At 44.1% G+C, this 24,690-nt stretch overlaps 1 protein-coding gene across 5 annotated transcripts in view; it reads right to left on the bottom strand.

Annotated features, from left to right (window-relative positions):
• Positions 1 to 8,678: 8,678 nt before the first annotated feature.
• Positions 8,679 to 24,690, bottom strand: part of eva1ba (eva-1 homolog Ba (C. elegans)) — a 78,604-nt gene continuing 62,592 nt past the window's right edge. For 2 of the 5 annotated variants that reach the window (XM_069895859.1, XM_069895861.1), the window contains 2 exons: positions 17,957 to 18,094; positions 8,679 to 13,654 (listed from right to left, as the gene is read on the bottom strand). In XM_069895859.1, coding sequence (XP_069751960.1) covers positions 13,200 to 13,654; positions 17,957 to 18,094 — 593 coding nt within the window. In that variant the 3' untranslated portion in view covers positions 8,679 to 13,199. Of the gene's footprint in view, positions 13,655 to 15,610; positions 15,797 to 17,956; positions 18,095 to 19,243; positions 20,626 to 22,131; positions 22,162 to 24,690 lie in introns of those variants that run through there. The other 3 variants (XM_069895860.1, XM_069895863.1, XM_069895862.1) reach the window with 3 other exon arrangements.

Raw genomic sequence — 24,690 nt, 5'->3', positions numbered from 1 at the left:
GAACAGCAACCCTCCCACAGCACCGCACCTAGAGTCTCAGCCTAGATTTTGGCCTCCACTTTTCGTGGTATAATTAACAAATATAATGGTGGCTGTCTGTTAAAGTCCACTTCTGCAACATAATTCTATTGAAATAACTTTGCATATTTAATACCTGCAACAAAGGATAAATGTTTATCCATTGGAAGTGGAAGTGAGAGTGCCTATTCAGTCTAGTTTCAATGGTCCAAGAACACTAAGGAATTTTCAATCCAGTTTCAAATGATCTTACTCTGCCATCCATTGGGCTGGTTCCATACACACCAACTGTGTCATCAAAAGTACGTTTCATCACATTTTCAATTGCTTTTTACCTCATTGAGGGCACCAAGTTAAGTCCTCTAGGACTTGTTCATCAGTTTTTAGCATTTTCAACAACTGACCAGATGTGGAAAGCTTCAATGTAGGAACGTTCTAGCATTATTCCCATGGTAAATGTCACGACAGAAAGTTGGACACCTTGAAATCTCACTGCAGCCCAAGTGTGTTGTGTAAAGACCATAGTTTGGTCCTTGATCTCATGGGAAGAGTGAGGCTGACCTTGGACTTGACATTAGAGAGAGTACAGAGAAGGTTCACGAGAATGTTGACAGGATTTCAAGGTCTGAGTTACAGGAAAGGTTGTGCAGACTAGGGCTTTTTTCTCTGGAGTGTAGAAGATTGAGGGGGGACGATAGAGGTGTTTAAGATTTTAAAAGGGACAGACAGAGTAAATGTGGATAGGTTTTTACAATTAAGAGTGGGGGAGATTCAAACTAGAGGGCATGGTTTAAGATTGAAAGGGGAAAATTATAAGGGGAACATGAGGGGAAATTTCTTTACGCAAAGGGTGGTGGGGATGTGGAATGAGCTTCCGGCAGACGTGGTCGAGGCGGGATCATTGGTTACATTTAAGGAAAGACTGGATCGTTACATGGAGAGGAGAGGACTGTAGGGGTATGGACCGGGTGCTGGTCAGTGGGACTAGGAGGGTGGGGATTTGTTACGGCATGGACTAGTAGGGCCGAGCTGGCCTGTTCTGTGCTGTAAGTGGTTATATGGTTATATGGTTATGTTAGTCGCAGTCTGGAGCTGTCTTTTTGCATTGGAGAAGTTTGGCAGGATGGCTAAAGATATCCTTTCAGGAACCAGTGGTTATTGCACTTAACCCAGCACAAGGTAATTTCACCCATCAACAAAATGACACGAAAAAAGTCACAAGATCACAAGAAAAAGGAACAGAAGCAGGCCATTCGGCTCATCAAGTCTGCTCTGCGAAACCTCCCTGAGCTAAACTCTTCTCGTATCTTGTTCTAAGTTCCAGCCTTGTCCCCATATCCCTTGATATCCTGACTAATTAGATACCTATCAATTTCCTTTTTTAACTCTCCCAAAGATCCGGCCTCCACAGTTGCACGTGGCAACGAATTCCACAAATCCACTACCCTCTGGATAAAGAAATTTCTCCTCATCTCTATTTTGAATGGATATCTTCTAACTCTGCACCCTCTTGTCCTGGAATTACCCAACATGGGAAACATCTTATTTACATCCACTCTGTCCAATCCATTCATTATTCAAAATGTTTCTATGAGATCCCCTCTCATTCCTCTATATTCTAACATCAATCGCCATCCATAAACCCTCTATTTTTCCTACATCTCCTTGCCTCTCAAAGAGTCTTTTAAATGTCCCTACTGTACCAGCCTGCACCATCACCCTTGGGAATGCTTTCCAAGTACCTGCCACTCTCTGTGTAGAAAACATACCTCTGACATCTCCCCTAAACTTTTCTCCACTCACTTTAAACGAATGTCCTCTGATATTTGCTACTGTCACCCCAGGAAAATGGTGCAGTCTGTCCACCTTCATAATCTTGTACACCTCTATCAAATTACCTATCTTCCTTCATCACTGCAAAGAGAAAAGCCCAAGCTCTGTCAGCCTTGCTTCATACGACAAGTTCTCCAACACCCTGGAAAATCTCCTCTGTCCCCTTTACAAAGCATCTACATTCTGCCTCAACCAAGGGCCATGAATAATATAAATGTTTGCCCTGTGATTCTGCCGCAAAACGCCGAATTTCATGACTTATTCATGACAATAAATTCTGATTCTGAAGTGGAATCATGTGTTTGACTGACAATTCAGCAAGTCTGCATGTTTTCTCTGAAGAGGATTGGTGAGCTCCGATAATGATCGTAAAGGATTTTCTAGCGGCTTTTCCCCACATGTTCTGGGGAATTCCTGCTGTCACATGTACTTCTGCGCCTTTGTAGCCTCCAGTTTCCAATGGAACTTCTGGGAGGTGGGGTGAAATGGTTAAGGAAATTGTTGCTATTTAGACAGGAACTGTCTGGAGGGATATGAGCTAAACACAAGGACTAGTTTGGGTGGACAACCTGCTTGGCTATTACCCCTTCAGAGAGGGACAGAGCCACATTTTTCCAGCATCCAATAATGGTAAATGTGATTGCAGGCTGGACCCAAATGACTTAATCGAAAGGAATTGATCCGATTTGGACTAGAGTACAGTTGAGAACTGGCACGGTTCCATTCGTGGGTTTCTGACACTGGAATCAACCTTCAGACTAAGGTACATTGTTTCTCATCACAAAACTGCACATTTACCTCACTCACCCCTCACAATGTCTTTATGTAATCTCCTGAATACTTCCTACAAACCAGAAACCTTCTCGTGTGCTCATGGGAATCAACAGAAGATTTGGATGACAACAAGCAATGTTTGTATATCTAACTGTCTGGGGCACGCCCATTGGCCGACTGTACCTGTGGCTCTTCCCACAGACTCCTGGATAACCCCCACCCCAGTTCAGGACAGACGACCAGCATGGATGAGACTCCATTATATTGTCAGTTTTACATAACTTCCAGTCTTTTGGAGTTATTGATGATGGATCAGATCATTGCAAGATTTTATTCATTATGATATGGCAAATAGAGTCATAGAAACAGGCCCTTCAGCCCATCAAATCCATGCCAACCATCAAGCTATTCTTTTTTTAAAATTCTTTCTATGTTCCAAACTCCCACTCCCTCCACGCCTGCGCCCAGATTCTACTGGTTCTGCACACGAGGGCAAATTAAATGTGCCCAAATAATCTACCGACCTGCATGTCTTTGGGATGCAGAAGAACCCAGAAAACCAAGAAGAAACCCCCATGGTTGCAGAGAGAAGGTGAAAACACTGCACAGACAGTACTCGGGGTCAGGATTGAACCTAGGTCACTGGAGCTGTGAGGCAGAAGTTTTCGGCTTGACTCCATTAGGCAACTTTATGAATCAGCTTCTGTAGATGTTTTGGTCAAGTACTACAGTGCACCTTTGCCAGTGAACAATGTGGGATATGTTTAATTTTACGAATCTCTTTCATTTGTGTGAAATGTGTGGCAGATTTGTTCGCGAACAAGTTTGATTAATTGTGACCTTGTAATCTCCGCATAGTTTTTCTACGTTAACCTCAACTATAATTGTTTTGGCCCTATCTCAAGGTAAGAGCTTGAGGAATCAGTGCTGAAAATAATCTTCAAATCCATTCTCCTATGAAGGAACATTTTGATGTTTTATAAACAATACACAGAAGCACTGAAGAAACCCAGCAGGTCACGCAGCGCCTTTAGAAAACAAAGTTAATATAACCAACGCTTCAGACTTCGGTCCTTCTTCAAAGTATGAGAAAAAAGTAGGCAGGCACCTGAACAAAACAGACCGGGAGGAGAGAAGAAGGGGCTTGGGAGGAACACGGTGTTGTATGTGATGGTTGGGACTGGTAGATGAATGATTTGTCTGTCTTGTAAAAACTGACTTTGGAGGTTGGTGTGATGCTCTGGTATTGACGGGGATGGCATCCAATAATGCTGGAAACTTCTGTAAATTGCGAGCAGGTGGTATAGCTGCAGCCACAGGCAGCCAGCTGGAACAAAATCCTGAGATAGAAGTACAGTGAAATCTCATTAGAACGCGATTCGTCAATCCACAGAATCACTTATAGCACTTGTGTCTGTGGACTCCAAACTGCTAAGGGGCGGGCTGAAGCCCCCTGGAGCGGGACGATGGGGCAGGGGCAACCGGCGCGGGACATCAGGACAGGGGCAGCCGGCCTGGGACGCCCCTGCCCCAACGTCCCACGGCACGCCCCCGACGTCCCGTGCTGGCAGCCCCAGCCCCGACGTTCCACGCCGGCAGCCCCACACTCTGACATACAGTATATGCATCTGTAATGCGGTATGAAATCTTGGACCCCAACTATCACGTTCTAGCGAGGTTTTACTGTATTTGGGTGAGAGCAGTTCAGTCAGATGCAATCATTGCAATTGCCATTACTCACCCCAGCCCTGGGAATTTAGTGCAGCAAAGCGGTACATTTACCCGAAGAACACATTATGACAGGCAAGCAAAAAAAAATCAACTTCAGGGAGTGTTCAAAACGATAAGAGAAAGGAGGGCTTCATGTGCAGGAAGTTCAGATGGACAATTAGGAACTTGGATTGCGCAGAATGTCACAAGTCAGAACAACTGCAAAAAGGTTGTTGTTGAGCAAAGATGCTGATTAACTGTGACATGTGTGGTGATGCTACAGCAGACCATTCGAGAGTGAGTCAAAGACACATCATCTAACAAGTTCCGACAGATAACACTGATGGAAAACAATGCTGGACTGAAAACTTTCTCCAGAGAAGTTTTACAGACATGAGGCTGGTAATTGCAACACAACGGCCAGCAAGCCTGGTAAACACCTCATTGCAGGCAACTTGGGAAAACCTCCCAAATTTAATAGAAAAAAATCACCTGAACAACTCAAGTTGGATTTGAAGATTATTTTCAGCCCAAAAAGAAAATCAGACAAACTTGTAAAAAAAATAACCAAACTCGTGGAATGAAACAATATATCTGCCCTTATTTATTTCACCCTGGTTCAGCTTCTTCTTGTCTTAAAGTTTCCAGTAATCGATGGCTCAGAGTTTTTATTTATTTTCTGGCATCTATTTGCCCTTGAGAAGGTAGTGGTGAGGTACCTTCTTGAACCAAGTGAGTTGTGTAAATAGAACCAAAATCTGGACCCAACATACACTCCAGAAACAGGAAGATGCACAATATGGAGAGTTGACGCACTGCCATTTCAAGTTGTGCTGTCCAGTTTAAAGGATCCTGATGGACAAGAGCATCCCTCCATTTCCCTGTCCCCCGATCCCTAGCTCTAATTCCACAGTGAAGTCCACACAATGACTGCCTTCTTGGAGCCCCTCACAGACCATCCACAGGAGGTTGAGGGAGTTCATGACTGACTGTTCAGCTTCCTAACTAGTGCTGAAGAAGGAGTAGTAAGTGGACTGATCAGTCAGACATTGAGGCTGATGTTGTGGGGAGTCCCAACAGAACACCATAAACCTCACTTCTGATATTGTCTGTGTAAAGTCTCAGGAAATCCCTGGTAGAGACTCCTAATTGAATAATCACAGTCCTTTTTCCAGAACAAAAGGACATTGAATGTAAAGGGGGAAAGACTTAGAAGGGACCTGAGGGACAATGTTTCACTCAGAGAGTGGTCCGCATCTGAAATGAGATGATAGAGGAAACTGTAGAAGCGGCACGTTAACAACGTGCAAAGGACATTTGGACAGATTTATGGATAGGGAGGGGCTTCGAAAGATACAGACCAAATGCAGGCAAATGGGATTAGCCCAGAATACTGCATTGGCCAACATGGACTAGTTAGGTCGAAGTTCCTGTACTAGGCTATATAACTCTCTGTAAACTGTGCCTTTAAGAATTGACACCTTTCTCAAATGGGCATGTAACAAGTTGTCAGAAGCTGGGTTGAATCTTGTCTTGCTAGACCCGCAGAGATCCTGTTTCAGCCCATTGCAGCACTGGTCTGATAAACTTTTGGCTAATTCCACCATTGTGTGTGGAAAACATAACTGATTCTTGTTTTACAAAGTACACAGTAATCTAAAAGAGGAAACAAACATTTTTTCGGCAAGAATATTGCATGTTCAAGCATCGAAGTGTCCCACATTAATAACAGTTGAGAGGAATGTAAGTTCATCTCATTGACATGCAGAATTCCACCCTCTCACCCTTCACAGCCTTATCTCTTACTCTCTCAGACTTCTACATCAGTGAGCACAGCCTAGATTTTTTGTTCCTTCTAGAATGTTACTTCAATCCACAATCTTCTAACAACCAACATTAACTGCACAATGTTCAGTGTAAGTAGGCATTGAAGTGAACTGGGATTCACTAGAGGTGTACTATACTGACGACTGGTCCCGCCTCCCGGATCCTCCCCCTGGAGCCCGTATATAACCCTAGTTTCCTGCCTAAACCCAGAACCCCTCTGAAGCCTGTTCATGATCCCTACCTGTGTTGTAAGCTAATAAAATCGTTTGTTCTCCCTCCAGTCAAGGGTGAGCTTTTATCTACGCCACAAGCATCACCTTGGTGCTTGGTGGTTCCCTGTCATCATTGAGTGTGTGGTGCGCTGTCAGCCAGAATCAGACACACACAAAGATAAAGACTGTACAACAGGCTTTAATCCACAAAGACTTCCACAGAGCCAGGCTGGCTGTAGCCGCAGTAACTCCGAGTGAGGCCTCGGAAAGCCGGCGCAGGCTTATATCCCCGAGGGTGATTGACACCCGACCGGATGGGGCTTGATCCATTCAGGCTGACTGATTGACAGCTGGCCAGGTGTTGTCCTGTCCCCTTACACCCCTGCAGGTACAGAGGTTGCCCCCTGCAGTAGGCCGGTGGTGTACCACCACAGACTGTCTAGACCAGGATTTCCCAACCTTTTTCTCTCCACTCACATACCACTTTAAGTAATTCCTATGCCATCAGTGCTCTATGATTCACACAGCACTGGCCCAATCCAGATAAACCTGCTATCGAACAGTAGCAGGTCTTAATTCTCCAACTGAGGCCTGCTTTAGAATGAGAAGCCCATGTTCTGGTGCAATACGCAAGGCACAAGTGCTCAACAGAATATTTTCCAACATCACTGTGTTTTCCCAAAAGTCTTCACGTGCACAGGCACTGCAAATGAATTTCTGAATATCCAGGACACAGGCTGCGCAATAAGTCACTTGTATCTTATAGAATAAGAGTATTGTAATTAATATCATTCTGAATCGAGTTTTGCTCAAAATCAGGCAGTCCATCTGTTGCACCAAGAACAGGGTTACGAGGCAGAACCGGAAATTCTACCATAAAGCCATCGTTTTTCTGCAGAATATTTGTAAAACCCAATTGCCAAATAATCAGTCTGTGCATTTTCAACATATATCTGATCCCTCTGTGCCAGTTGCAAAAACTTAGGATTATTTTCTTAAGTTTGGATCAGTGGTTGTCAATCTTTTTCTTTTCACTCATATCCCACTTTAAGCAATCCCTTACTAATCACGGAGCACCGATGGCACAGGGACTACTTAAAGTGGGATGTGAGTGAAAAGAAAAAGGTCGAGAACCACTGGCTTAGAAGATCAAAAAAAATTAAATCGTGAAGAGGATTGGACATTAGGGTTAGGGTTACGGTGAGATATGAAAAAAAAATTCTCCCACTTGATAACCAATAACTTTAAAATTAACCCCATCATTTTGGTGGCATTTATTCCATACAGAGTCACTCTTCTCTCCATCCCCAATCTCCCCCAAGAACTCTGAATGCCTAGGATCACAAAGAGCTTCTGAAATATTGATGATTAGGCTTATTGGGTATGGGTTTCGAGGAATGGGATGGTGCCACAACAAGCAGTTATTTAGTTACTGGACTGCTGGTCCAAAGATCAGAGTTCAAATCCCACTAGGTTAATTGTGGATCTTTTCAAAAGAGATATTGGAAACAATGGCCACAAGGTAAAGGACTATTGTAGAAACGTACTTGGTTCAATTTTCCTCTTCAAGGAACTCTGTCAACCTTTTTGCGGTCTGTCCTCTTTTCAAATCCACTGATGCAGTTGACTCTGCAAGGGACTTTGTTTGAAGGCAGTTATGGATGGACAACAAATGCTGGTATTGCTGGAGATCCCCATCTTCCAGAAAATAAATGAGTAATAAAACAAACAGAATGATCTTCCAGAAGAGATAGTTGAGGCAGGGTCCCTTCTGCCATTTAAGAGCAGGTTGGATGTGCACATGGATGTGAGGCGGTTGGAGGGTTATGGGCGGAGAGCGGGAGGGGGGAGCTAGTGGAATTGTTCATGTGAACTGGCGCAGACTCGAAGGGCCAATATGGCCTATTTCTGCGCTGTAAACAGTTATATGGTTATAAATAAGGTTGAAGTACAGATCTTGATAGAATTGTAACAGCCTTGAGGGCTTGGAGGACCTGCTTCCTTCCCAGGGTCATGGGTCAACAAACATAAGAAGAGAACCAGCTGGAGATGAGTCCTAGACAACTGAGATCCTGATATCAGAGAAGTTAGAAAAGCCTGGGACACAGATCTCCATTTAGCTTCCATCCTTAATTGTCCTCTGGAAAGGATCTGAGACCTTCCTACATACACCTTTCCATTTTCTGTGCTCCGAGAAGAGGGGATACCTATCTTCTCAGGTTCCCTGAGGTCTCTTCCTGCCTCCCCCCAAGTTCATTAGAACAACACATGACAAATCCGCAGACTTAAAAATAAGAGCAATAATTCCAGAACATTGTTTTTATTCAACAGGTACAGAGTCAATTTGACCTAATTCAACTATTTTTTAATTAAGCAAAACAAAATATAACCTGAAGCAACATTTGAAATAAGAATTATTAAATTGCAACCTGGAAATCAATACATCATTCTCCTCTCTGGAAAGATACACGTGTTCAAATCATGATGGCAACAGGAAGGTCCAACCTGTTGAGAAGGTCCTTTGGTCTCCTACCACCAACCTCGCCCGCCCCCCCAAACATGCATGTGCACGTGCACACACACAAAACACACACACACATGCAGACACACATGCAGACACACACACACACACACACACACATTTTAATGGCCTTTGGATTGTTAAGTTTAATACTTAGGAGATAAAGTATGATCACATTATCATCAATTGTAAGTGAAACAAATTGTAATTGAAAGAGGAAATGAGGGAAACTGCAGATGCTGGGATCTGGATCATTCAATAATCTGCTCGATGACCTCTGGATGGATGCTGGCACCTGGTGGGTTCCTGATGAAGGAGTTCTTCCTGAAACGTTGACTATCTATTGCTTTCTATGGATGTTGCCTAATCCACTGAGTTCCTCCGGCATTTTGTGTTACTGAATGAACTCAATGGGATAAGCAGGATCTGCTGGAGAAATGAAATTATGATAAATGTGATTTTTGAACAGAATGGGGAATACGGGGAACAGGCAAGTAAGTGGAGTTGAGTCCGTGGCCGGGTCAGCCATGATCTTATTGAATGGTGGAGCAAATCACTGGGCCAGAAGGACGACTCCTATTTCTTATTTTTTTTCCTGTTCCTATGAATGGTTTTGACCTGAAGTGTCATCAATTCCCTTTTGCCCACCAGATCCACTCAATGAGTTCATTCAGCAGATTTGAATAAGATGATCAACATCCAGTCAGTTCAACGTCAACTTCATGCTATTGAGGCAGTATTAAAGCCCAATATAAATACTTTGTTATAAATGATACGACAGTCTAGATCTGTCCGTGCAATCAGGTGTTTCACTAAGTGAACATTCTGTCCCGACCGAACAAAATCCAATTTAATCACCACACTTGCACATTCACTTGGGACATTGCACTATATACTGTAAATAAAACTACTTGGTGCTATTGATCTTGTTCAAAAGAGCATTTTTATAGTGACTTGGGCATCTTGTCAGTGCTCATTATCAGTGAAGGATGTAATGTTACCAGGAGATGATATTTATATCCTTGTTTCTTCAAAGTGCCCTGATGTTTGTCCACCAACCAAAGGGCTGCATGGAAAAGAAGAATACATAACCGAATGGAGATGCTCACCTTGTCTTCATGGAGGTGAGACATTAAAGCTGGTGAATGAATTTCCAATCATACTAGATTGCACAGGAGAGAGGACGAAGGCACAAGATCATCTGCGATCGTGGGTTTTGTTGGGTTTTAGGGCCGACTCCAGCTTCTATTTCTTCCTGAGGAGGTAAGGGATGAAAAGGGAGCAATTCTCCCTCAGCCTCCCATGAGATAAGCTCCAGGGATAGTCCAGGTTGGTTTCCATTCCCCAGTGCAGGACTTCACATAGAATGCAACAGCAAGGCTAAATCTCAGAGAGCCCCTTGATGGTTCTCACCCTGTGTCGGAGAATCATGGAGATTTGCAGCACTCTGGCCCAATTCAGCCCTGCTGACCAGGTTGCCTATCTGAGCTGGTCCCTTTTTACTTCCATTGCGTTCATATCCTTTTAAACCCTTCCTATCCATGTATCTGGCCAAATGTCTTTTTAACTGTCCTAATTGTATTGGCTTCTATAGTTTACTCTGGCAGATCGTTCCATATCCTTTGTGTGTAAAATGTTGCCTCTCTGGTCCCCTATTCCTCTTTCCCCTTCTCATTTCAAACCAATATCCTCTAGTTTTAGACTCCACTGCCCTGGGTAAAAGTCTATAACTATTCACCTCATCTATGCCCTTATGATTTTATACATCTCTATGAGATACAAAGTCACAAAGAAAAACAATTTTTAAAATCATTTTACCTTCATTTAATTTTTTTAGTTACTTATAATTTCTTTATTTTTTATAAATCACTCATTTCAATTTCAATATCTTTTAAAATAACTCTGAATGTCAGAGACATTTAAAAATATTGAAATCCATGACAACTTTGACGGCTGGTAAAGCTCTACCCACAGACTCGATCTCCGTCAAAGCCCATTAGGGCCATCTTGTGGCAAACCACATAAATCCATCGCCTGAGGCCCTTTCACCATCTAACCTTGTCACTGGACTCAAGCACGTGAAGATCATCCTCTGGACCTGGGGCAGGTGAGTATGAACAGGTAGGGACCAGGATCCACAATCCTGAGCAACAAGCTAATCCAGGAAGATCCAGCCCCCTTGAATAACGTAGCCCAGAAATCCACACCTCTGTAATCATATTTCCCTGCCCTTTCCCCACAGCTCTGAAAAGAATTCCCTTTATGACTGTGTCCATTTCCATTTTCAAAGTTATGACTGAATCCACTTCCCCAAATGTCCAACGTTCAGGATGAGTGCTCCATGTGGTCCATCTGCCGATGGCAAGATTGAGTACAATACACAAACATGCTGGAGAAACCCAGCTGGTCATGCAGCACCCAGAGGGAGTAAAGGGTAACCAAGATTTCCTGGGTCTAAAATAAATCTTAGTTTGTAAAAACAATCGTCATCTCACCTCTGATTCCCATGGCAATGATCTTAAAATCTGCGCCCACCTCATGCCACTGAAATCAGTTATATTTATTTACTCTAATCAATGCTTAATAATTTGAACATTTCAATTAAATCTCCTCCTAACCCTCTGCTCCAAGTGCAGTTTCTTCTGTCTCGCCACGTACTCAAGTTCCCAACCCCAAGATTAATTTCATTAAATCTCCCCTCCAGACAAGGCAGCAGACTTGAACTTGCTGCTCCAATACGACCTGTTTGGTGATTGTAACACGTGATCAAGGATCTCTTCTTATGACTGTTTAAAGAATTTCCTATCTTCAATACATCTCCTTTAATTTTTCAGTATTTAATTTATATCACTGTTCCTGATTCTGTAAGGGGCAAATTCTCGATACATTCCTATCCCTGATAGCTAACAGGCACAGAAGGTGGTTTACAGTCTGAAGTGGATTTGAGCTGTCCCAGAACTGAGAATAAACTATAACTCCCTGAGCCAAAAACAATTGGAATAAGGTTTCCCAGGTAGTCATATCATTATGAGGCAGTCTTGTGTCAATGTTATTTCAGCTGGTTATCTTCAAGGGAGGGAGTTTAGTCAAAATATTTTCAATAGGTGAGTTACCTTTCCAAGCCCTACCCAAGTACCTAAGTTGTGAAAGGAAATCATCAGGCCATCCTTTGAACCAGTTTGTACTCAGTATCATGAGTCGAAACATCAGTCAATATTCCCAGCAGTAACATTGAGACCAGCTGGTTCAGCTGAAACCAGTTGACTGAATCGAGTGTGGGGAGGAGATTTTGGCTCTTGCCCACTGTTGTACTCTCCAACACGTACAATTTTCAAAGGGGCACAAATAAGTAGGATGAATTTGACCAATTGTAACTATTTTCCGACACTGTTGACAGGGTTTTGACCAAAAGAAACAAGCCACTAAACTCAACATCTTTGGAACGACAAGTCTGTGTTACAAAGAGACCAATAATATGGCACTTCTAGTCATGGCAACTTCATCTTTGCAAGCAGGTCACATTTAACTCACTAGTTTACATAATCACGTGTAAAGCACTGACTATATTGGCAACACGTATATAGAAATGTCATCATGCAAGATATTGACTATACAGGTAAGCAACATTTAATACATCAGTCCAACTATTAAATCAGTACCATTGTTCATAAGTGAACTTCTTAAAGAATTCAAGCACCCAGATAATTAGTCTCTGGAAACAGACCCAGATCATTGCATTAGTTCTGCCACCGCAAACACAAGCTGTTAAGAGCTTGTCAGAAATATAGTTTTTGAATATACAAAAATATTGGTTTTAAGACAATTGATTTGATTCCAGTCCAGATGGGATTAGGTAGGTCCCAGAAAGAGAAGCAACATTTCTCTTGAATTATTGGCTATTCCTGGCGAGAAATAAACCCAATGAATCTGAGAGGGATGGGTCAGTCATTGGACTACTTTCTTTCTGAATCCATTGGTCTGTCAACATCTGAAGTCACAGATTCCAAACAGGCGCGGGTTTTCTTTGAGAATGCATTGCTTCTTCCTCGTACCTCCCTATGGAATGATTCCAGATTCCAGCCCAGATGCAGTACCAATGGCAGTGACCTAGTGAGCTCACAAACCTGTCCTGAATACTTTGCAGGGCTCTTCCATTGTCCTGCCATGTACTTTTTGATTCAGGTAATCCATACCCCTGGTGCACAGACTTAACAACTCATCTTTGGCTACGTGTTTTCCATACATCCAGAGCTAAATAGAAAATAATATTTTTTGAATCAGCTGTATCTCTCGTGTTTTGTTTTTCAGTACTTCCCATGGGAGTTTGGGCTCCAGGTTCGATGCTCTCGTTGACCTCCGTTTGGCAGCATTTCCATTTCAAACTGGTGCCAACCGCTGCCCAGGATATCAGGCTGCCCACTCCGCCAGATCTCACGGATGATGCGCTCTCGCTCCTCCAGCAACTGGGCTCGCTCCAGCTCCTCAGCGGAAGTGAAGACATTCACGCTGGAGCTTGTGGGAGCCTGGGTGTGGTTGGCCAGGGCCAAGTCTGTTGCCGTGGGTGACCCATCGCCCACCTCCTCCTCTTCATCATCCTCCTCGTCTTCCTCCTCACTGCCATCGTCCTCTTTCTTGCTAATGGCGCCAGTGGTGTCACTGTGAGCGTGGCAGGAGATTCGGATCACGAGCAGGCAAAGTGTCAGGATGAGACCAAAGCACACCCCTGTAATGAAGTACAAGGCTGCCTTTTCTGGGTTTGCTGCAGAGAGAAAGCATTGCACCTAGTTAGGCTTAATCTTCGAAGTAAATTCCTGGAAGGGACAAATTAATTCTGAACAACATCACCATTTGCATGAGTAAACACACAAAAGTGCTGGAGAAAATCAGCAAGTCCTACAGCATCCGAAGGAGGCAAGATATATAAGCAATGTTTCGGGCCTGAAGCCTTCCTCAAGGTACATTGCCTTACCTTACCTCGAGGAAGGCCTCTGGCCCGAAAACATGGTTTAAAATCTTTGTCTTCTATGGAAGCTGCAGCGTTGGTGCCAAGGGGGGCATTTGTGAGCATTATCCACAAGCATTGTGATCCCTACCCACGCTAGAGTGGCCAGTCATCCGATTTTAGGCCGGATAGTCCAGATTTTGAGTAATCTCTCCTCCGTCTGGTGTCACCCGGAACTGGACGTTAATTTGTCCTCCATTTGGGGATGTAGGCTTAGAAAGGGGGCACTTACCATGGTAAGGGCAGCGTCCCAGGGTCCATAGGCCTTGCATGGCCATGTTTATCCTTGCATGGCCATGTTTATCCTTGCATGCATGCGCTAGTGCCAGCTGGTGCTGTTAGCATCACTTCCATCGGAGGGAGGTGAAAGTGACACCAGTGGCCCCGGTTTTCAAATCCATTGTGCATGCGCCAGCCAGCACTAGTGGATGCGCACAAGGAGAAACATGGCCACGCACGGCCTGCACGGGACGCCACTTATAACATGGTAAGTGTCCTCTTTCTGCTCCTCCCCCCACTGAGTGAGTTTTCACGTGTCAGATTGTGCCCCCCATGCAGTTATCCTAATGCCCCCCCCCCCAACCCCGCTAAGACTTGTTCTGGCACCGATCATGGGAAGCTGCAGCACCTGCTGACTTTCTTGTTTCACATCACATTCATGAGGTGTGACCCTCTTATTGCAAACTTGCTGGAGCTCCCAAACAAGAGATAGCTGGAAGCTTTTGCCTCATTTCAGGCCATTCTTTACTGTTGATGCAGTGAAAAGCTTTGCATTGCCTGCTATCCAGACAAGTCAGCTCAAACTTTAGTATGTACACAAAAGTAGTGGAGAAACTGAGCAGGTCCCACAGCCATTGGAGGCAAAGAAAGGCCTGAGTCCTTCATCAATGAATGATCAAAAATCAGATAGGTGCCTGAATAAAAAGTGGGGGGGGGGGGGGGGGCGGAGGGAAGAAGGGGCGGGGGAGGTCATGGTCTCAATGTTTGCAGGGAGTGTCGATGAGAAGCGGTGAGAGAGACTCTCACAGAATCTCCCCCCCACCTTTATATTCAGTTGCCTGCTTGTGTTTTGCTTCTACCTTGACAATGAGTCAGGCTGAAAACATTGGTTTCTTTGCGTCCTATGGACGCTGCAGGACCTGCTGACTTTCTCCAGCACTTTTGTGTGTTATCTACTATCATAGCGTCTGTAGACGTCTCTTGTTTCACTCACACCAAAGTGTAGCAGGGAGTAAAATCATGAAACAAAGTGAAGGGTGTAGTGTTTCTGCAAGTTGTCTAGTGCGGGGTTTAGTGCCCCAGGATGAAGTGCAGGATAATGGAAAGAAGTACTGATAAACAGTGCAAGGGCATCATTTTTAACTGAGGAGAGATTCGTTTTAGGGTCTGACTACAACAGGAAATAATCTTTAATTGAATGTGGAGGTTTGTGTTTTCAAGCTCATGTGTCTTCCCAAAGGAAGAGGGAAGAAGAGACAGGACAGGGTGGGATGCGTCCTTTAAAATAATTGGGTTAGGGTTTTCCAAAAACAGCAGAGTCAGTGGGGGGTGAGGATGGTTTGTGAGATGCCCTGAGCTGTAGTTTCTTGTGGTCTTGGACAAAGCAGTTCCTGTCCCAGGTTGTGATGCATCTGGACAGGGTACGCGCTAATGGCCCAAGCAGCTGATACATGCATTATCTATCCCATCAGGTGTGGTGTAGCTGAATCTTACCAGTCACAACAGGAGGCCTCTTCATGTCATATATCATCCAGACGTGGATTGAGTAGAAATGCTGGAACTCATTCCCCATGAGAACTGTGTGGATTCCATCACCAGATGGATTGCAGCAATTTAAAAAGGCAACTCAGCCCCACCTTCTCCAGGGCAATAAAGGATGTGCAATAAATGCTGGTCTCCCTAACAATGTCCAGATCATTAGAATTGAATAAGAAAATCATTTATGTATATTATTCATATTTCACAAGGTAACATCCTTTAAGGGGTTTTGGCAATTTAAAGGTATGTCCCGCACTGTCTGTAAGGAGTTTCTGCATTCTCCCTGTGTCTATGTGGGTTTTCTCCAGGGGCTGCGGTTTCTTCCCACCGTTCAAAATGTACCAGGGGTGTAAATTGGGCGGCATGGACTCGTGAGCTGAAATGGCTTGTTACCGTGCTGTATGTCTAAATTTAAAAAAAAATTAACATTCACAAACTGCCAAATGGGACTTGAGCTTGTATTTTCTGGATTGTTTCTCCAAAAATATAAAAGCCCTGCTTTATAGGAATCGTATGCCTCAGGCAAACTTTTCATTTCCGGCTCATTTGTGGGAATGAGCTGAGCAATATTACATTGAAATGAGAGTTCCTCTCAATAGCTGATCACTGCTGGGGAGTGTAATCTGTCAGAGTGCATTGGGAGTTTCGATGCACATGAGACACAGAATATAATTTCCCTTGGAAAAAAAAATCCTTCCTTACATTTCTGGTCTCCCGTGGAGTCAACGATGCAAAGTTCATGGAGCACGTGAGCAATCCTTTATTTCTGCTTTTTGACCAGAGTTCCACAAAATCCAACAATAAATATCCATTTGCTTTAAAAGGCTTTTACAAGCAGGACTAGCAGTTGACTGCTAAGTTATACGCCTTTTGTTGTGGCTTTGGTTGAACTATTAAAAGCTGAGTGGTATCAATGGTTTCATTCCAAAGGGAATCGAAGGTGTCTTCTTTGGTCTCTTCCTACCTTCCAGGACCCTGGATCTGGCCATCAGTGTAGACAGATGGTCTCTGTTTCCCTTCCCTCCATTTTCCATGTGTGAAGGGGTTGGATTTCTGTTAAGCTGATGAGAAGGGTCCATGGTGACTTGGCCAGATAACCCATAAAATCTCTGGAGAAGTCAGAGTGAGTGTGATTGAATGCTTTGGCTGCCCAGGTCCCTGCAATTCTACACGCCATTCAGCCCAAATTTGTGGATCTTCTCCACCCAGGCATGGATTCGCTGAGTGAAGGGAAGCTGATTGGTTGATGTGGGACCCTGTAATAAATAGCTGCCATTTCTGTGACCCAACTGGTCTCAGGGCCAGTGGCTTAGAAGTCGGACCATCTACCCCATCGCCTTCTTGTCTCCAACCCCAGATACTCTGGTAAAGTGGAGCAAGGACTCCCAGTTGGCCTGCCGCAGAGAGAGGCAGCCCATGGATAGAGCCATGCAGTGTGCAACAGGCTCTTCAGCCCATCTCATTCAACTTGGTATTTTGGGCTAGCGAGAATGGATGCAGGTGGGCAGAGTTCGAGTAGCAGTTAACACAACACTGCTACAGGGCCTGCGAGATGGGTTTGAAACCTGTCTGTAAGGAATTTGTTGGTTCTCCCGTGGATGTGTGTGGGTTTCCTCTGGGTGCTCCCACATTCCAAAGATGTAAGCAGATTAAATGGGGGTAAAACACAAGATTCTGTTGACACTGTGGTTAAGTGTAAATATACACAAATGCTGGAGAAACTCAGCAGGTCCAACAGTGCCTTTGTGTAGCAAAGGTAAAGATACATCACCAACATTTCGGGCTTGAACCCTCCATCAAGGTATGGGGGAAACATGAGAGACGTCCGAACAAAAGGGGGGAGGGGAGAGGGGTGAGGGGGACACTGCAGGAGGGGGTGAGGAGCCTAGGCCAGTTGGAAAGAGAAAGGAAGTAGGAACTGGAATAACTAGTTAAGGGGGGGAAGGGGGAAAAATCAAGCTGATTAGTGGAATGCAGTGAACTCAGTGTTCATGCCCTGGGGTTGGAGTGTCCAGACGAAAAATGAGGTGTTGTTCCTCCAATCTACGGGTGGTCAGGGTGGAGTAACGTGAAAGGCCAAGGACACACATGTGAGCTTGAGAGTGTGACTCAGAATTGAAATGGTTGGCTACAGGGAGGTCACTTTTGTTGCAGATGGAGAGGAGGTGTTGGGCGAAGCAAGTAATTGGTCACATTGGTCACATTGTGGGCAGCATGGGCTTGTTGGCCAAAAGGACCCTTGTTTTCACGCTGCATCTCTAAATTAGATTAAATTAAAAGATGTAAGAGCTGGGTACTTACAAGTTATGTGCATATAAGCTTGTATACTGTTCGTGATGAGGTTCATCTCAGCCTTTGGCGCATCCATTTGTTTAATCTGTGGCGATAGACTTCCCAACAGAATGCTCTTGGAAACGTTTGGGCTGCAGATCTGAAAATCTAAAGCAGAGATTAATAACTTGTGGTAAACTGATAATGATATATCGTACAATATAGAAATGCACCAAAACCTTTACTTCCTGCAGCCACACAAGTACTTTTGGAAAGACGGCAACCAGAATAGTTCGGATTGTTGATCAGGTACGTCACGGAAAAAACATCCATTGCTCATATTCCAAGAATAAATAAATGGAAATGAGTCAAACCTTCTTTCTGTCTGTACCATTACGCCTGTCCATGGTTGCCTGTGTGTTGACACCAGGCTTAATACTAAGCAGATTTGCTGATCTGGCTGGAGATATATATGCCTGGAGGTTTTCACTGCATCAGTTTTGTCTCTAACACACCCCACAAAACATTATATTGCCCCTATTTTTGTATGAAGCAAATCTGTTTCAGTGAAATTCAAAATAAGTGCAGCCTAGACTGCTTCCTCGAATCTTTCCGGCAAGAGCCGAGGCTGGATTCCAGGGATCTGGATTGGTGAGGGAATAAAGACTAATCCAGGTCCATGGTGTGGTTAGATTGAGTGTGGGGGAATGGGAGGATTAGAGTATAGACTAGACAATTGGTGCAAGGGTTGAGAGGCCAAGACTAATCAGCGTAGGCGATGGGAGGTCAAGTCTAATCGGTGCAGGGGATGGCGGTCGAGACTAAATGGTGTAGGGGAGGAAAACTGTGGAAGAAGATCAGCCATAATCCTGCTGAATGGCAGAGCAGTCTTGAGGTGCTCCATTGGCAACCCTGACTCCCATCTTTTATTGATTCACCCCATGTGTGATTAACCCAGGAATCAGATCAGCTGTGATGCAAAATGACATGAAAGTTGCCATCATCACTTTTCACTCTGGGAAAGGAAGGCCAATTTTAATGTCTCCAAACGGAATTACACGGTGGAATTTCTCAACAAGCTTTTGGGTGCTTATGTGAAAAAGTAATATCACAGAAATGATGGAGGAACTCAGCAGGTTATGCAGCATCCAAAGGAGGTAAAGATAAATAACCAACGGTTCAGGCCAGACCAATCTTTACCTCCTATGGACGCTACGAGTCCTGCTGAGTTCCTCCAGCATTCTTGTGTTTTTAACTACAATCATAGCTTGTGCAGACTTTTGTTTTTTACTCTTTTTGGATGCTTCTGGCTTTTACCTGGACTTTTCACTGTACTGTCCTGGAGATCAATCTTTAATTTCCAGGATGGCCCTGGAAGATTGGCAATTGGAGTACTGAGCTCTCAACAGAGAGCTTCGACATACTGCTCTGTTTCCAGTTCCAAGGTTGTCCATACAATGGTATATTGCAGCAGAAGTGAGGGAAGGCCAATTCTTCTTCCCTTCCATGGAGGACAACCACAGAAGCCAAGAGCAGAAAACCATTGGTGCAGTACGGTGGCACAGTGCGAAATGGAAATAAAGGGAAGGGTATCAACAAGCCTTAAAATCTCACCAGGACACTGGGTCCATGATACAGATGAAATGAGAAGGGATTTGCAAGGAGTGGTTTGGACTGATTTGTTTTATGGGAAGGAGGTAGGGGAGAATCGGAGGGCATTTAAAGGTGAGATTTTGAGAGTGCAGTATCTTTATGTTCCGGTTAGGATAAAAGGCAGGGCCAAACGTTCGAGAGAGCTGTGGTTTTCAAGGGAGCGTAGAAAGTTTGTTCGAAATAAAATGGAGACCTACATTAAATACAAGAAGCAAGGTATGGACGAGATGCTTGGAAAATACATGGACGGTAAGAATAAGCTTAAGAAAGAAATTAGGATAGTGAAAAGAAGGTACGAGGTGGCTATAGCGAACAGGGTGAAGGAATTTTACAAATATGTGAAATGCAAAAGGAGAATGAAGGATAAAATTGGTCCATTAAGAGTATCAGAGCGGACAACTGTGTGTGGAGCCGAATGAGATGGGGGAGATATTGAACGAGTTCTTCTCGTCGGTATTCACAAGGGAAAAGGATATGGAATCGTGTAGGATAAGAGAAGCAAAAGAGGCGATTGTGGAAAATGTAGGGATTAGGAAAGAGGGGGTGTTGGAACTTTTGAGGCATATAAAGGTGGATAAGTCTCCAGATCCTGATGGGATTATCCCCAGGACCTTGAGGGAAGTCAGGGAGGAAATAGCGGAGGCTCTGACTGATTTTTCATCAATCACTGGAGGTGGGAGTGGTACCACGGGATTGGCGTATCGCAAACATGGTTCCTCTGTTTAAAAAGGGCTCAAGGTGTAGGCCCAGCAATTATCGGCCAGTAAGTTTGATGTCAGTGGTTGGTAAACTAATGGAAAGTATTCTTAGAGATAATATATATTAGTATCTAAAGAGGCAGGGATTGATCAGGGACACCCAATAATTTGTGCGGGGAAGGTCATGTTTGACAAATCTTGTTGAATTTTTTGAGGAGGTGACTAGGATGGTTGATTAGGGTATAACCGTATAACCATATAACAATTTACACTACAGAAACAGGCCATATCGGCCCTTCTAGTCCGCACCGATTTACATGAAACTCCACTAGTTCCACCTACCCACTCCCATGCCCATAACCCTCTAACCCCCACACATCCATGTACTCATCTAACCTCCTCTTAAATGACAGAATTGACCCTGCCACAACTACTTCTTCTGGTAGATCATTCCAATCAGCCACCACTCTCTGAGTGAAGAAGCTTCCTCTAATACTACTCCTAAAATTTTGTCCCCTCACCCTTAACTTATCACCCCTTGTACCAATCTCCCCGACCCTCAGGGGAAAGAGCCTATTCACGTCTACTCTATCTATTCCCATCATAATTTTAAATACCTCTATCAAATCCCCTCTCAACCTTCTACACTCCAACAAATAAAGTCCCAGTCTACTCAGTCTTTCTCCATATTCAAGATACTGCAATCCAGGCAACATTTTTGGAGTGCAGTAGATTGATTTCAGTAAGACCTTGGAAGGTTGATGAGAAAGGATAATGAAAAGAAGGTACGAGGTGGCTACAATGAACAGGGTGCTAGGTATTAATGTTGAGATGGGTTCAATAGTGGCTAGAAGGTAGATGCCAGAGACTTATGGTGGACAACTGTCTGTCAGGATGGAGGCCGGTGATGAGCTGTGTGCCTCAGGGCTTGGTGTTGGGTCCCTTGTTGTTTGTCATTTACGTTAATGATTCGGATGATGGAGTGGTAAATTGGGTTAGTAAATATGTGGACGATACAAAAATAGGGGGTTATGGATAGTGAAGATGATTTTCAGGAACTGCAGAAGGATTTGGATGGCTTAGAAGAGTGGGCTGAAAGTGGGCAGATAGAGTTTAATATTGATAAGTGGGAAATGCTTCATTTTGGGAAGAAAAATCAAAACAGGACGTATACGGTGAAGGGGAGGGCATTGAGGAATAAAGAGGACAAGGGAGATCTTGGAATAATGATTCATCGTTCTTTAAAAGTGGATTCTCATGTAGATAGGGTGGTAAAGAAGGCTTTTGTTCTGCTGGCCTTTATAAATCAAAGCATAGAATATAGGAGTTGGGAGGTGATGTTGAGACTGTTCAAGGCATTGGTGAGGCCAAGTTTGGAATATTGTGTGCAGTTCTGGTCTCCAAGTTATAGGAAGGATATCAATAAGGTAGAGAGGTACAGAGAAGATTTACTGAAATATTGCCTGGATGGCAGAATCTATAATATGGAGAAAGATTGAGTAGACTGGGTCTTTATTCCTGGAGCATAGAAGGTTAAGGGTGGATTTGATAGAGGTGTTTAAAATTATGAGGGGGTTAGATAGAGTAGATGTGAATAGGCTCTTTCCCTTGAGGGTAGGTGAGATTGGAATGAGGGGTCATGTTGAGGTTTAAGGGGCAAAAGTTTAGAAGTAACATGAGAGGAAACTTCTTCACTCAGAGAGCGGTGGCTGAGTGAAATGACCTTCTGGAAGAAGTGGTTGCAGCAGGGTCAATTTTGTCATTTAAGAGGAGGTTGAATGAGTACATGGATGTGAGGGGATTGGAGGGTTATGGACAGGGAGCAGGTAGGTGGGACTAGAGGAGATCACTTACATCGGTGCGGACTAGAGGGGCCGAGATGGTCTGTTTCCGACTGTAATGGTTATATGGTTATAAAACAGTGGTTAAGAGGTTGGAACAATTATTGAGCAAAATATGCTCAACCTTTGTACTGTTTTTTTCTTGTTGAGATTATTTGTGAGGGGAGGTTAAGTCAATAAAACTTTGCACATGGTCAATTTTAATCACAGCTTATTTAAAACAAAAAAAAAGCAAGCCTGTCCAGTAGACTTCCTACTGCGCAGTCCTGCAGCTAAGGTAAGTGGAAGGTTTGAGAATCAAGCTGCTCCTCCACACCCCCCCCACCCACCCCACCCCCCCCCCCCCCCCCCCCCCCCGCCAGGTTGGCATTGAGAAGTTTGCAGGTACAGGAAGAATTGAGACAATGAGGAAAAGCACTGACAGACAGTTATTTCCGAGTGCGGAAAAGCCAGATGTGTTCTGACCCTCCTTATCTAATGAGCTCAGAGTTAGTCACTGGTTTAAACTGAACCATAATTTTGGATTGTTCTTAAGCGATAGTTCAGTTCAGGAATAAACAATGTATTTGTTTATAGGATATGGACAACAGGAACAATCCTGACATTTATTGTTTATCCCTCATTGACTATCAAGTTTCTCCTTGGTTCAGAGGAATCACGAGAGATTTGGAGTCATGGGGGCGAGGAGAAAGAAAGAACACGAGTGAAGCAACAATCAGTTACATCACAATCATCCTTATTGATCATAGTTTTCTACCCCAGATTCATTTAATTACGGGAATTTAAATTTTCCAGTGGAAATTTGAGGCTTGAACTTCTTCCAATGCCCTTCACAGACTGGTCCAGAAATGCGGCCATCACGATTTTAAATCCACACTTTATGTCTCAGTGATGGAGCATCAGATATAAAGTTATCTCACTCCTTCTTGGAGCGTGCCTGTCTGCAGCATTTGCACGTGGATGGCTCCTTGTGCAGGGAGACCAGTCAGTGACAGGCAGACCCGAGGCACCCATCAGTGATCTCCCAGCAGCATTTGGTATTTGCCTCAGCATTACCCTGGCAACAGCCAGGAGAGCACAGGGTTCTGTGTTAGTCAGCTGTTTGGCATTCAACCCAGGAAAGACTAATGCAGCCCTCCCCAGACCTTACTGGCAGACACATATTCCAGAAGGAAATGGACTGCCTCAGCCTCGCTGCAGCCATCTTGAAGGCTGCATGTGTTGGGTCGAACATTCCAGCTCTACAACAGAGGATGTGATGGAGGGACCTCCTCTCCACCAGCCAAGCAAAGTGATGGGGATTGCTTCCAGGATCTGGTGATGAGCCACTCTGTTGAATGACTTCTAAAACCATAGCACCCCTCGGCACAGAAAGAGGCCATTTAGCCCACCCAGTCTGTGCGAAACAATTATTCTGCTTGATCCCAAAGACGTGCATCTGAACCATAACCTTTTATGCCCCTCCCATCCATGTACTTGTCTAAACGTTTCTCAAATGTCAAAATTGAGCCTGCATTTGCCACTTCAGATGGCAGCATGTTTCACACTCTCACCAACGCTCTGTGTGAAGACGGTCCCTAATGTTCCACTTAAACATTCCACCTTCCATCCTTTCCCCAGGTCCTCTAGTTCTTGTTTCACCTAACCTCAGTGGGAAAAGCCGGCTTGCATGTACTCCAGACCCCTCATAATTTTGTATATCTCTATCAACATTCTCCAATCCTCCCAGGTTCTAACCTGTTTAACCTTTCCCTGCAACTCAATTCCTCAAGTCCCGGCAACATCCTTATAAATCTCTGCAGTCTTTCAATTTTGTTGATATTTCTCCTGTAGTCAGGTGACCAAAGGTGCACACAATGCTCCAAATTTACCCTCACCAATGTCTTATACAACTTCATCATAACATCCCAATTCCAATACCCAGTACTTTGATTTATGAAAGCCAATGTGCCAAAAGCTCTCTTTAAGGCCCTATCTACCAGTGACTATCAGGGAATTATTCATCTGTATTCCCAGCTTCGCTGTCTTCTTTTCCTGCAGGGCTTTGAGGTCAATCTGCACAGTTCACTGGCCGATCAGCTTGTGGAAGTGGATAATGTGCCTCGCTGGCAGGATGTCAGTCCGTGAGAAAGGAAACGATTACACCCATGAAAGCAGGTTGTGGAGAGGAAAGGTCTCAGAAAGCAGCTTAGTGATTAATATCCATGAATCTGTCCAAGGTCATTGCCATTGAGACAGTGAAGGATCTCTAACCAGGAGACCACATCTACCACAATTTGGGGAGCATGTTCTAACTGATAAGTGCACGCTCTACAAATTGGAGAGAATGTAAACAGTGATAGGATACTCTCCAAAATGGACGTAATGTAGAATTGGATGCAACTCTACAAACATTGGCAATGAATCCAAATGAATGAGAGGCAAATAGAAAACTCCCCAATCAGATCTCGAGGCAGTAGAGGCTCCCGTGCTCCTCTATCTTCCTCAGGTGTTGTATTAAACCTTTTTCTAATCCAACAAGAACACAGCAAGAGAAGAGTGATGATCCCAGGCTGTGGAGGTTCGCAGGTCA

The sequence above is a fragment of the Narcine bancroftii genome, chromosome 8 (assembly GCF_036971445.1).
Source record: "Narcine bancroftii isolate sNarBan1 chromosome 8, sNarBan1.hap1, whole genome shotgun sequence".
In the NCBI taxonomy this organism is placed as follows: Eukaryota; Metazoa; Chordata; class Chondrichthyes; order Torpediniformes; family Narcinidae; genus Narcine; species Narcine bancroftii.
The sequence above is the reverse complement of the archived record's forward strand: the minus strand, read 5'-3'. Positions and strand labels throughout refer to the sequence as shown.